The 14,207-nt window shown below is 49.1% G+C and overlaps 1 protein-coding gene across 1 annotated transcript in view; it reads left to right on the top strand.

Moving 5' to 3' along the window:
• Window positions 1–14,207, top strand: part of ESAM (endothelial cell adhesion molecule) — a 144,736-nt gene that overhangs the window by 91,306 nt on the left and 39,223 nt on the right. The window contains exon 4 of the mRNA XM_063943738.1: window positions 6,765–6,920. Coding sequence (XP_063799808.1) covers window positions 6,765–6,920 — 156 coding nt within the window. The remainder of the gene's footprint in view (window positions 1–6,764; window positions 6,921–14,207) is intronic.

The following is a 14,207-nucleotide window of genomic DNA, read 5'->3' as shown; positions in this document are numbered from 1 at the left end:
GGGGTTGGAGGGGAATCCAGAGGTTGGGAGCAGCACGGGAGAAATCCTGGAAGGAGGAGTGGGAAATGGTGACCAGGGCAGAGTGGCCAGGAGCGAGTGTGAGTGGAAATGAGGATGGAGCGGAGTTATATAGAAATCAAGAGTGAATGAGGGCTTTGTAGGTGAGAGAGGAGTTTGGATTCTCTCTCTCATATATATATATATATATATATATATATAAAAAATACGATTTTACTTACCGGTAAATCTATTTCTCGTAGTCCGTAGTGGATGTTGGGGACTCCGTAAGGATCATGGGGAATAGACGGGCTCCGCAGGAGACAGGGCACTTTAAGAAAGAATTTGGATACTGGTGTGCTCTGGCTCCTCCCTCTATATCCCTCCTCCAGACCTCAGTTAGAGAAACTGTGCCCGGAAGAGCTGACAGTACAAGGAAAGGATTTTGGAATCCAGGCAAGACTCATACCAGCCACACCAATCACACCGTATAACTTGTGATAAACTTACCCAGTTAACAGTATGAACAACAAGAGAGCATCAGATCAACCCTGATGCAACAATAACATAACCCTTATGTAAGCAATAACTATATACAAGCATTACAGAAGAAGTCCGCACTTGGGACGGGCGCCCAGCATCCACTACGGACAACGAGAAATAGATTTACCGGTAAGTAAAATCTTATTTTCTCTAACGTCCTAGTGGATGCTGGGGACTCCGTAAGGACCATGGGGATTATACCAAAGCTCCCAAACGGGCGGGAGAGTGCGGATGACTCTGCAGCACCGAATGCGCAAACACAAGGTCCTCCTCAGCCAGGGTATCAAACTCGTAGAACTTTGCAAAAGTGTTTGAACCCGACCAAGTAGCTGCTCGGCAAAGCTGTAATGCCGAGACCCCTCGGGCAGCCGCCCAAGAAGAGACCACCTTCCTTGTGGAATGGGCTTTTACTGATTTTGGCAGCGGCAATCCAGCCGCAGAATGAGCCTGCTGAATCGTGTTACAGATCCAGCGAGCAATAGTTTGCTTTGAAGCAGGAGCACCCAGCTTGTTGGGTGCATACAGGATAAACACCGACTCAGTTTTCCTGACTCTAGCCGTTCTGGCTACATAAACCTTCAAAGCCCTGACCACATCTAGTGGTCCAAGTCCAAGTCACGAGTAGCCACAGGCACCACAATAGGTTGGTGCATATGAAAAGATGACACCACTTTTGGCAGAAATTGCGGACGGGTCCGCAATTCTGCCCTGTCCATATGGAAAACCAGATAGGGGCTTTTATGTGACAAAGCCGCTAATTCTGACACACGCCTAGCTGAAGCCAAGGCTAATAGCATGACCACCTTCCACGTGAGAAATTTTAACTCCACGGTTTTAAGTGGCTCAAACCAGTGTGACTTCAGGAAACTCAACACCACGTTAAGATCCCAAGGTGCCACTGGAGGCACAAAAGGGGGCTGAATATGCAGCACTCCCTTTACAAACGTCTGAACTTCAGGTAGAGAAGCCAGTTCTTTTTGAAAGAAAATGGATAGGACCGAAATCTGGACCTTAATGGAACCCAATTTTAGGCCCAAAGTCACTCCCGACTGTAGGAAGTGAAGGAATTGGCCCAGCTGGAATTCCTCCGTAGGGGCATTCCTGGCCTCCCACCAAGCAACATATTTTCGCCATATACGGTGATAATGTTTAGCCGTCACGTCCTTCCTAGCCTTTATCAGCATAGGAATAACCTCATTCGGAATGCCTTTTTCTGCTAGGATCCGGCGTTCAACCGCCATGCCGTCAAACGCAGCCGCAGTAAGTCTTGGAACAGACAGGGCCCCTGTTGCAACAAGTCCTGTCTTAGAGGCAGAGGCCATGGGTCCTCTGTGAGCATTTCTTGCAGCTCTGGATACCAAGTCCTTCTTGGCCAATCCGGAACAATGAGTATTGTTCTCACTCCTCTTCTTCTTATGATTCTCAGCACCTTGGGTATGAGAGGAAGAGGAGGAAATACATAGACCGACTGGAACACCCACGGTGTCACTAGTGCGTCTACAGCATCGCCTGAGGGTCTCTTGACCTGGCGCAATACCTCTGTAGCTTTTTGTTGAGGCGGGATGCCATCATGTCTACTTGTGGCAGTTCCCACCGACTTGCAATCTGCGTGAAGACTTCTTGATGAAGTCCCCACTCTCCCGGGTGGAGGTCGTGCCTGCTGAGGAAGTCTGCTTCCCAGTTGTCCACTCCTGGAATGAACACTGCTGACAGTGCGCTTACGTGTCTCTCTGCCCAGCGAAGAATTCTGGTGGCTTCCGCCATTGCCACCCTGCTCCTTGTGCCGCCTTGGCGGTTTACATGAGCCACTGCGGTGATGTCTGACTGAATCAGCACCGGTCGGTCGCGAAGCAGGGTCTCCGCTTGACGTAGGGCGTTGTAAATTGCCCTTAGTTCCAGGATGTTGATGTGAAGGCAAGTCTCCTGACTTGACCACAGACCTTGGAAATTTCTTCCCTGTGTGACTGCTCCCCACCCTCGGAGGCTTGCGTCCGTGGTCACCAGGACCCAGTCCTGAATGCCGAATCTGCGGCCCTCGAGAAGGTGAGTACTCTGCAACCACCACAGGAGCGACACCCTGGCCCCGGGGGATAGGGTGATGAGCCGATGCATTTGTAGATGTGATCCGGACCACTTGTCCAACAGATCCCATTGAAAGGTCCTCGCATGGAACCTGCCGAAGGGAATGGCCTCGTATGATGCCACCATCTTTCCCAGGACTCGTGTGCAGTGATGCACCGACACCTGTTTTGGTTTTAATAGGTCTCTGACCAGTGTCATGAGCTCCTGAGCCTTCTCCATCGGGAGATAAACCCTTTTCTGGTCTGTGTCCAGAATCATGCCCAGGAAGGGCAGACGAGTCGTAGGAATCAACTGCGACTTTGGAATATTCAGAATCCAGCCGTGCTGTTGTAACACTTCCCGAGAGCGTGCCACGCTGATCAGCAACTGCTCTCTGGACCTCGCCTTTATGAGGAGATCGTCCAAGTATGGGATAATTGTGACTCCTTGCCGTCGCAGGAGCACCATCATTTCCGCCATTACCTTGGTAAATATTCTCGGTGCCGTGGAGAGACCAAACGGCAACGTCTGGAATTGGTAATGACAGTCCTGTACCACAAATCTGAGGTACGCCTGATGAGGTGGATAAATGGGGACATGCAAGTAAGCATCCTTGATGTCCAGAGACACAATAAAATCCCCCCCTTCCAGGCTTGCAATGACCGCTCTGAGCGATTCCATCTTGAACTTGAACCTTTTCAGGTATATATTCAGGGATTTTAAATTCAATATGGTCGAATAGTAACCCCTTCCCTGTTGAAGGAGGGGAACCTTTACCACCACCTGCTGAAGATACAATTTGTGAATTGCAGCTAACACTATTTCCCTCTCTAAGGGGGAAGCTGGCAGGGCCGATTTGAGGTAACGGTGAGGGGGCATCTCTTCGAATTCCAGCTTGTATCCCTAAGACACAATCTCTATAGCCCAGGGATCCACCTGGGAGTGAACCCACTTGTGGCTGAAATTTCGGAGACGCGCCCCCACCGGGCCTAGCTCCGCCTGTGGAGCCCCAGCGTCATGCGGTGGATTTAGTGGAAGCCGGGGAGGACTTCTGTTCCTGGGAACTAGCTGTATTGTGCAGCTTTTTTCCTCTACCCCTGCCTCTGGCAAGAAAGGACGCACCTCGGACCTTCTTGCCTTTTTGTGATCGAAAGGACTGCATTTGGTAATACGGTGCTTTCTTAGGATGTGAGGGAACATATGGCAAAAAAATTGACTTTCCAGCCGTAGCTGTGGACACCAGGTCCGAGAGACCGTCCCCAAACAATTCCTCACCCTTGTAAGGTAAAACCTCCATGTGCCTTTTTGAGTCGGCATCGCCTGTCCATTGCCGAGTCCACAGGACCCTTCTGGCAGAAATCGACATTGCATTTATTGTATAGCCCAGTAGGCTAACGTCTCTTTGAGCATCTCTCATATATAGGACAGCGTCTTTTATATGCCCCAGGGTTAGTAATACAGTATCCTTGTCCAAGGTATCAAGTTCCTCAGATAAGGTATCTGTCCATGCTGCTACAGCACCAGGCAATCGCCGGCCTTAGTAAGGTACCTGAATGTGTATAAATCGACTTCAGGATACCCTCCTGCTTTCTATCCGCAGCATCTTTTAGGGTGGCCGTATCCTGTGACGGCAGGGCTACCCTCTTGGATAAGCGTGTTAAAGCTTTGTCTACCCTAGGCGAGGATTCCCAGCGTAACCTGTCCGTTGGCGGGAAAGGATACGCCATAAGCATCCGTTTGGAAATCTGCAGTTTTCTATCTTGAGATTCCCAAGCTTTTTCACATAACTCATTTAACTCATGTGACGGGGGAAAGGTCACCTCGTGCCTTTTTTCCCCAAACATATAAAACCTCTTGTCAGGGACTGGGGTTTCCTCTGTGATGTGCAACACATCTTTCATTGCTATAATCATGTAGCGGATGGCTTTAGCCATTTTAGGCTGTAACTTTGCATCATCGCCATCGACACTGGAGTCAGAATCCGTGTCGATATCTGTGTCAACAATTTGGGATAGTGGGCGCTTCTGAGACCCTGACGGCCTCTGTGACATAGGATCAGGCATGGGCTGAGACCCCGCCTGTCCCAAAGCTTCAGTTTTATCCAACCTTTTATGCAAGGAAGTGACATTATCATTTAAAACCTTCCACATATCCATCCAATCGGGTGTCGGCGCCGTCGGCGGCGACCCCACATTCATTTGTTCCCGCTCTGTTTCCACATAGCCTTCCTCGTCAAACATGCCGACACAAGCGTACCGACACACCACACACACAGGGGATGCTCTATTTGAAGACAGTTCCCCCACAAGGCCCTTTGGAGAGACAGAGAGAGAGTATGCCAGCACACACCCCAGCGCTATAAACCCAGGAATCACACAGTAATTTAGTGTTAACCCAGTAGCTGCTGTATATACTGTTTTTGCGCCAAATTTATGTGTGTCCCCCCCCTCTCTTTTTACCCTCTTCTACCGTGATTCTGCAGGGGAGAGCCTGGGGAGCTTCCTCTCAGCGGAGCTGTGGAGAGAAAATGGCGCTGGTGAGTGCTGAGGAAGAAGCCCCGCCCCCTCAGCGGCGGGCTTCTATCCTGCGTTTCTGTGTAAAAAATATGGCGGGGGCCCATGCATATATACAGTGCCCAACTGTATATATGCCCACTTTTGCCAAGAGGTCTCTAATTGCTGCCCAGAGCGCCCCCCCCTGCGCCCTGCACCCTACAGTGACCGGAGTGTGTGGGTGTAGTGTGTGGGAGCAATGGCGCACAGCTGCAGTGCTGTGCGCTACCTCATATGAAGACTGGAGTCTTCTGCCGCCGATTTCGAAGTCTTCTTGCTTCTGTCACCGGCTTCTGTCTTCCGGCTCTGCGAGGGGGACGGCGGCGCGGCTCTGGGATCGGATGACGAGGGTGAGATCCTGTGTACGATCCCTCTGGAGCTAATGGTGTCCAGTAGCCTAAGAAGCAGGACCTATCTTCAGAGAGTAGGGCTGCTTCTCTCCCCTCAGTCCCACGATGCAGGGAGTCTGTTGCCAGCAGATCTCTCTGAAAATAAAAAAACCTAACAAAATACTTTCTTTTTAGCAAGCTCAGGAGAGCTCACTAAGTAGCACCCAGCTCGTCCGGGCACAGATTCAAACTGAGGTCTGGAGGAGGGACATAGAGGGAGGAGCCAGAGCACACCAGTATCCAAATTCTTTCTTAAAGTGCCCTGTCTCCTGCGGAGCCCGTCTATTCCCCATGGTCCTTACGGAGTCCCCAGCATCCACTATGACGTTAGAGAAATATATATATATATATATATATACATACACACATGATTCTGCTGCGACTGCAGCCCAATGCTAATGCCATGGTCAATGTTCTTCATCGTGAAATGCCCACCAGCTGCCGCGCTACTCCATCAAAGTGCGTATTAAGCTGCACCATGAAACATTGCACCACCCCTATGGAGTCGCCGACAATTACTGACTGCGCCACACCCTCACCTGGCTAGCCACACCCCTGTTACAACTCAGAAACGGGCACTCCCGAATTGCGTGGATCTGCGTGCACTTGCTGTCTGGTATCTCTGAGCAGTAGCTATAGGAACGTACATGCGTAGCGCGACTCGGACCTATGCGCAGACTGGAAACATCGGCTCTTTGCGTCCAACGTCGCCATTGCGCCCACCTCTGAATCAGGTGTTACGTGTGTATGTATATAACATAGTAATGTCACTGGCTGTACATAAGATATCCGGTCTTCATCTGCCACCTAGTGGACATATGGTGGTACTGCTCTTTCTGGTTACTCCTCTCCAATCTTTGGTTTGACTTTTCATCAGGAAAACAGGTCATTGTCCGGAATGCGTTGTATCAGCTGGAAGTATGACTGTTACCCGCTATGAGACGATGCTGATAGACACTCGTTTTCCAGCATCATTAGTACTGTAATAAGGTTATCGCTTCTCCAAAGCTGCAGGTAGGTTTAGCGTTAATTGCCCTTTGAAAATGATCAGCAAAGCCAGATAGTAACCTACCCGCCCGGTGTGTCTGTAATATACGGCAGAGAGATGAGCCGCAGATACAAAGGGAACCGTCCAACGATAGTACATACATTAATGCTAATTATAACGAAGCTGTAATATATACTTATGCTGATCTGTATCTGTTTCTCTCTGCGCTCCCAGTGCCCCCGTCCAGACCCATATGTCAGATCCACGGAAACTCGTATATTGGAGCCAACGTCACGCTGAGCTGCAGGTCTCCCACCGGGGACCCGGCACCCACTTACTCCTGGATGAAGAAAGCACCAGACAACTTGGTCTACTTTTCTCCTGCTCACGGTATGGGGCGAGGTGTAACAGTATGTACATGGGGCACTGTTACAGTACAGCATCCCAGGGCATGGTGTTATATACAGTGTTACAGTACAGCATCCCAGGGCATGGTGTTATATACAGTGTTACAGTACAGCATCCCAGGGCAGGGTGTTATATACAGTGTAACAGTACAGCATCCCAGGGCAGGGTGTTATATACAGTGTAACAGTACAGCATCCCAGGGCAGGGTGTTATATACAGTGTAACAGTACAGGATCCCAGGGCAGGGTGTTATATACAGTGTAACAGTACAGGATCCCAGGGCGGGGTGTTATATACAGTGTAACAGTACAGCATCCCAGGGCAGGGTGTTATATACAGTGTAACAGTACAGCATCCCAGGGCAGGGTGTTATATACAGTGTAACAGTACAGCATCCCAGGGCAGGGTGTTATATACAGTGTAACAGTACAGCATCCCAGGGCAGGGTGTTATATACAGTGTAACAGTACAGGATCCCAGGGCAGGGTGTTATATACAGTGTAACAGTACAGGATCCCAGGGCGGGGTGTTATATACAGTGTAACAGTACAGCATCCCAGGGCAGGGTGTTATATACAGTGTAACAGTACAGCATCCCAGGGCGGGGTGTTATATACAGTGTAACAGTACAGCATCCCAGGGCGGGGTGTTATATACAGTGTAACAGTACAGGATCCCAGGGCATGGTGTTATATACAGTGTAACAGTACAGCATCCCAGGGCAGGGTGTTATATACAGTGTAACAGTACAGCATCCCAGGGCAGGGTGTTATATACAGTGTAACAGTACAGCATCCCAGGGCGGGGTGTTATATACAGTGTAACAGTACAGCATCCCAGGGCAGGGTGTTATATACAGTGTAACAGTACAGCATCCCAGGGCAGGGTGTTATATACAGTGTAACAGTACAGCATCCCAGGGCAGGGTGTTATATACAGTGTAACAGTACAGCATCACAGGACAGGGTGTTATATACAGTGTAACAGTACAGCATCCCAGGGCAGGGTGTTATATACAGTGTAACAGTACAGCATCCCAGGGCAGGGTGTTATATACAGTGTAACAGTACAGCATCCCAGGGCGGGGTGTTATATACAGTGTAACAGTACAGCATCCCAGGGCGGGGTGTTATATACAGTGTAACAGTACAGCATCCCAGGGCGGGGTGTTATATACAGTGTAACAGTACAGCATCCCAGGGCGGGGTGTTATATACAGTGTAACAGTACAGCATCCCAGGGCAGGGTGTTATATACAGTGTAACAGTACAGCATCCCAGGGCGGGGTGTTATATACAGTGTAACAGTACAGCATCCCAGGGCAGGGTGTTATATACAGTGTAACAGTACAGCATCCCAGGGCAGGGTGTTATATACAGTGTAACAGTACAGCATTCCAGGGCAGGGTGTTATATACAGTGTAACAGTACAGCATCCCAGGGCGGGGTGTTATATACAGTGTAACAGTACAGCATCCCAGGGCAGGGTGTTATATACAGTGTAACAGTACAGCATCCCAGGGCAGGGTGTTATATACAGTGTAACAGTACAGCATCCCAGGGCGGGGTGTTATATACAGTGTAACAGTACAGCATCCCAGGGCAGGGTGTTATATACAGTGTTACAGTACAGCATCCCAGGGCGGGGTGTTATATACAGTGTAACAGTACAGCATCCCAGGGCGGGGTGTTATATACAGTGTAACAGTACAGCATCCCAGGGCAGGGTGTTATATACAGTGTAACAGTACAGCATCCCAGGGCGGGGTGTTATATACAGTGTAACAGTACAGCATCCCAGGGCAGGGTGTTATATACAGTGTAACAGTACAGCATCCCAGGGCAGGGTGTTATATACAGTGTAACAGTACAGCATCCCAGGGCAGGGTGTTATATACAGTGTAACAGTACAGCATCCCAGGGCGGGGTGTTATATACAGTGTAACAGTACAGCATCCCAGGGCGGGGTGTTATATGCAGTGTAACAGTACAGCATCCCAGGGCGGGGTGTTATATACAGTGTAACAGTACAGCATCCCAGGGCAGGGTGTTATATACAGTGTAACAGTACAGCATCCCAGGGCGGGGTGTTATATACAGTGTAACAGTACAGCATCCCAGGGCGGGGTGTTATATACAGTGTAACAGTACAGCATCCCAGGGCGAGGTGTTATATACAGTGTAACAGTACAGCATCCCAGGGCAGGGTGTTATATACAGTGTAACAGTACAGCATCACAGGGCAGGGTGTTATATACAGTGTAACAGTACAGCATCCCAGGGCGGGGTGTTATATACAGTGTAACAGTACAGCATCCCAGGGCAGGGTGTTATATACAGTGTAACAGTACAGCATCCCAGGGCGGGGTGTTATATACAGTGTTACAGTACAGCATCCCAGGGCAGGGTGTTATATACAGTGTAACAGTACAGCATCCCAGGGCAGGGTGTTATATACAGTGTAACAGTACAGCATCCCAGGGCGGGGTGTTATATACAGTGTAACAGTACAGCATCCCAGGGCGGGGTGTTATATACAGTGTAACAGTACAGCATCCCAGGGCGGGGTGTTATATACAGTGTAACAGTACAGCATCCCAGGGCGGGGTGTTATATACAGTGTAACAGTACAGCATCCCAGGGCGGGGTGTTATATACAGTGTAACAGTACAGCATCCCAGGGCGGGGTGTTATATACAGTGTAACAGTACAGCATTCCAGGGCAGGGTGTTATATACAGTGTAACAGTACAGCATCCCAGGGCGGGGTGTTATATACAGTGTAACAGTACAGCATCCCAGGGCAGGGTGTTATATACAGTGTAACAGTACAGCATCCCAGGGCAGGGTGTTATATACAGTGTAACAGTACAGCATCCCAGGGCGGGGTGTTATATACAGTGTAACAGTACAGCATTCCAGGGCAGGGTGTTATATACAGTGTAACAGTACAGCATCCCAGGGCAGGGTGTTATATACAGTGTAACAGTACAGCATCCCAGGGCACGGTGTTATACACAGTGTAACAGTACAGCATCCCAGGGCGGGGTGTTATATACAGTGTAACAGTACAGCATCCCAGGGCGGGGTGTTATATACAGTGTAACAGTACAGCATCCCAGGGCGGGGTGTTATATACAGTGTAACAGTACAGCATTCCAGGGCAGGGTGTTATATACAGTGTAACAGTACAGCATCCCAGGGCAGGGTGTTATATACAGTGTAACAGTACAGCATCCCAGGGCACGGTGTTATACACAGTGTAACAGTACAGCATCCCAGGGCGGGGTGTTATATACAGTGTAACAGTACAGCATCCCAGGGCAGGGTGTTATACACAGTGTAACAGTACAGCATCACAGGGCAGGGTGTTATATACAGTGTAACAGTACAGCATTCCAGGGCGGGGTGTTATATACAGTGTAACAGTACAGCATCCCAGGGCAGGGTGTTATATACAGTGTAACAGTACAGCATCCCAGGGCGGGGTGTTATATACAGTGTTACAGTACAGCATCCCAGGGCGGGGTGTTATATACAGTGTAACAGTACAGCATCCCAGGGCGGGGTGTTATATACAGTGTTACAGTACAGCATCCCAGGGCGGGGTGTTATATACAGTGTTACAGTACAGCATCCCAGGGCATGGTGTTATATACAGTGTTACAGTACAGCATCCCAGGGCGGGGTGTTATATACAGTGTAACAGTACAGCATCCCAGGGCAGGGTGTTATACACAGTGTAACAGTACAGCATCCCAGGGCAGCGTGTTATATACAGTGTAACAGTACAGCATCCCAGGGCGGGGTGTTATATACAGTGTAACAGTACAGCATCCCAGGGCAGGGTGTTATGTACAGTGTAACAGTACAGCATCCCAGGGCAGGGTGTTATATACAGTGTAACAGTACAGCATCCCAGGGCAGCGTGTTATATACAGTGTAACAGTACAGCATTCCAGGGCGGGGTGTTATATACAGTGTAACAGTACAGCATCCCAGGGCGGGGTGTTATATACAGTGTAACAGTACAGCATCCCAAGGCGGGGTGTTATATACAGTGTAACAGTACAGCATCACAGGGCAGGGTGTTATGTACAGTGTAACAGTACAGCATTCCAGGGCAGGGTGTTATATACAGTGTAACAGTACAGCATCCCAGGGCAGGGTGTTATGTACAGTGTAACAGTACAGCATCCCAGGGCGGGGTGTTATATACAGTGTAACAGTACAGCATCCCAGGGCAGGGTGTTATGTACAGTGTAACAGTACAGCATTCCAGGGCAGGGTGTTATATACAGTGTAACAGTACAGCATCCCAGGGCAGGGTGTTATATACAGTGTAACAGTACAGCATCCCAGGGCAGGGTGTTATGTACAGTGTAACAGTACAGCATTCCAGGGCAGGGTGTTATATACAGTGTAACAGTACAGCATCCCAGGGCGGGGTGTATATACAGTGTAACAGTACAGCATTCCAGGGCGGGGTGTATATACAGTGTAACAGTACAGCATCCCAGGGCAGGGTGTTATGTACAGTGTAACAGTACAGCATTCCAGGGCAGGGTGTTATATACAGTGTAACAGTACAGCATCCCAGGGCAGGGTGTTATGTACAGTGTAACAGTACAGCATCCCAGGGCAGGGTGTTATATACAGTGTAACAGTACAGCATCCCAGGGCAGCGTGTTATATACAGTGTAACAGTACAGCATTCCAGGGCGGGGTGTTATATACAGTGTAACAGTACAGCATCCCAGGGCGGGGTGTTATATACAGTGTAACAGTACAGCATCCCAGGGCAGGGTGTTATATACAGTGTAACAGTACAGCATCCCAGGGCAGGGTGTATATACAGTGTAACAGTACAGCATCCCAGGGCGGGGTGTTATATACAGTGTAACAGTACAGCATCCCAGGGCGGGGTGTTATATACAGTGTAACAGTACAGCATCCCAGGGCGGGGTGTTATATACAGTGTAACAGTACAGCATCCCAGGGCAGGGTGTTATATACAGTGTAACAGTACAGCATCCCAAGGCAGGGTGTTATATACAGTGTAACAGTACAGCATCCCAGGGCAGGGTGTTATATACAGTGTAACAGTACAGCATTCCAGGGCGGGGTGTTATATACAGTGTAACAGTACAGCATCCCAAGGCAGGGTGTTATATACAGTGTAACAGTACAGCATCCCAGGGCGGGGTGTTATATACAGTGTAACAGTACAGCATCCCAGGGCGGGGTGTTATATACAGTGTAACAGTACAGCATCCCAAGGCAGGGTGTTATATACAGTGTAACAGTACAGCATCCCAAGGCAGGGTGTTATATACAGTGTAACAGTACAGCATCCCAGGGCACGGTGTTATATACAGTGTAACAGTACAGCATCCCAGGGCAGGGTGTTATATACAGTGTAACAGTACAGCATCACAGGGCAGGGTGTTATATACAGTGTAACAGTACAGCATCCCAGGGCGGGGTGTTATATACAGTGTAACAGTACAGCATCCCAGGGCAGGGTGTTATATACAGTGTAACAGTACAGCATCCCAGGGCGGGGTGTTATATACAGTGTAACAGTACAGCATCCCAGGGCGGGGTGTTATATACAGTGTAACAGTACAGCATCCCTGGGCAGGGTGTTATATACAGTGTAACAGTACAGCATCCCAGGGCAGGGTGTTATATACAGTGTAACAGTACAGCATCACAGGGCAGGGTGTTATATACAGTGTAACAGTACAGCATCCCAGGGCAGGGTGTTATATACAGTGTAACAGTACAGCATCACAGGGCAGGGTGTTATATACAGTGTAACAGTACAGCATCCCAGGGCATGGTGTTATATACAGTGTAACAGTACAGCATCACAGAACAGGGTGTTATATACAGTGTAACAGTACAGCATCCCAGGGCGGGGTGTTATATACAGTGTAACAGTACAGCATCCCTGGGCAGGGTGTTATATACAGTGTAACAGTACAGCATCCCAGGGCGGGGTGTTATATACAGTGTAACAGTACAGCATCCCAGGGCGGGGTGTTATATACAGTGTAACAGTACAGCATCCCAGGGCAGGGTGTTATATACAGTGTAACAGTACAGCATCCCAGGGCGGGGTGTTATATACAGTGTAACAGTACAGCATCCCAGTGCAGGGTGTTATATACAGTGTAACAGTACAGCATCCCAGGGTGGGGTGTTATATACAGTGTAACAGTACAGCATCCCAGGGCGGGGTGTTATATACAGTGTAACAGTACAGCATCCCAGGGCGGGGTGTTATATACAGTGTAACAGTACAGCATTCCAGGGCAGGGTGTTATATACAGTGTAACAGTACAGCATCCCAAGGCAGGGTGTTATATACAGTGTAACAGTACAGCATCCCAGGGCGGGGTGTTATATACAGTGTAACAGTACAGCATCCCAAGGCAGGGTGTTATATACAGTGTAACAGTACAGCATCCCAAGGCAGGGTGTTATATACAGTGTAACAGTACAGCATCCCAGGGCAGGGTGTTATATACAGTGTAACAGTACAGCATCCCAGGGCAGGGTGTTATATACAGTGTAACAGTACAGCATTCCAGGGCAGGGTGTTATATACAGTGTAACAGTACAGCATCCCAGGGCGGGGTGTTATATACAGTGTAACAGTACAGGATCCCAGGGCAGGGTGTTATATACAGTGTAACAGTACAGCATCCCAGGGCGGGGTGTTATATACAGTGTAACAGTACAGCATCACAGGACAGGGTGTTATATACAGTGTAACTGTACAGCATTCCAGGGCGGGTGTTATATACAGTGTAACAGTACAGCATCCCTGGGTGGTGTGTTATATACAGTGTAACAGTACAGCATCCCAGGGCGGGGTGTTATATACAGTGTAACAGTACAGCATCCCAGGGCAGGGTGTTATATACAGTGTAACAGTACAGCATTCCAGGGCAGGGTGTTATATACAGTGTAACAGTACAGCATCCCAGGGCGGGGTGTTATATACAGTGTAACAGTACAGCATCCCAGGGCGGGGTGTTATATACAGTGTAACAGTACAGCATCCCAGGGCGGGGTGTTATATACAATGTAACAGTACAGCATCCCAGGGCAGGGTGTTATATACAGTGTAACAGTACAGCATCCCAGGGCAGGGTGTTATATACAGTGTAACAGTACAGCATCCCAGGGCAGGGTGTTATATACAGTGTAACAGTACAGCATTCCAGGGCAGGGTGTTATATACAGTGTAACAGTACAGC

The sequence above is a fragment of the Pseudophryne corroboree genome, chromosome 10 (genome assembly GCF_028390025.1).
Source record: "Pseudophryne corroboree isolate aPseCor3 chromosome 10, aPseCor3.hap2, whole genome shotgun sequence".
Lineage (NCBI taxonomy): Eukaryota > Metazoa > Chordata > Amphibia > Anura > Myobatrachidae > Pseudophryne > Pseudophryne corroboree.
This window is presented reverse-complemented; position numbering and strand designations above follow the sequence as displayed.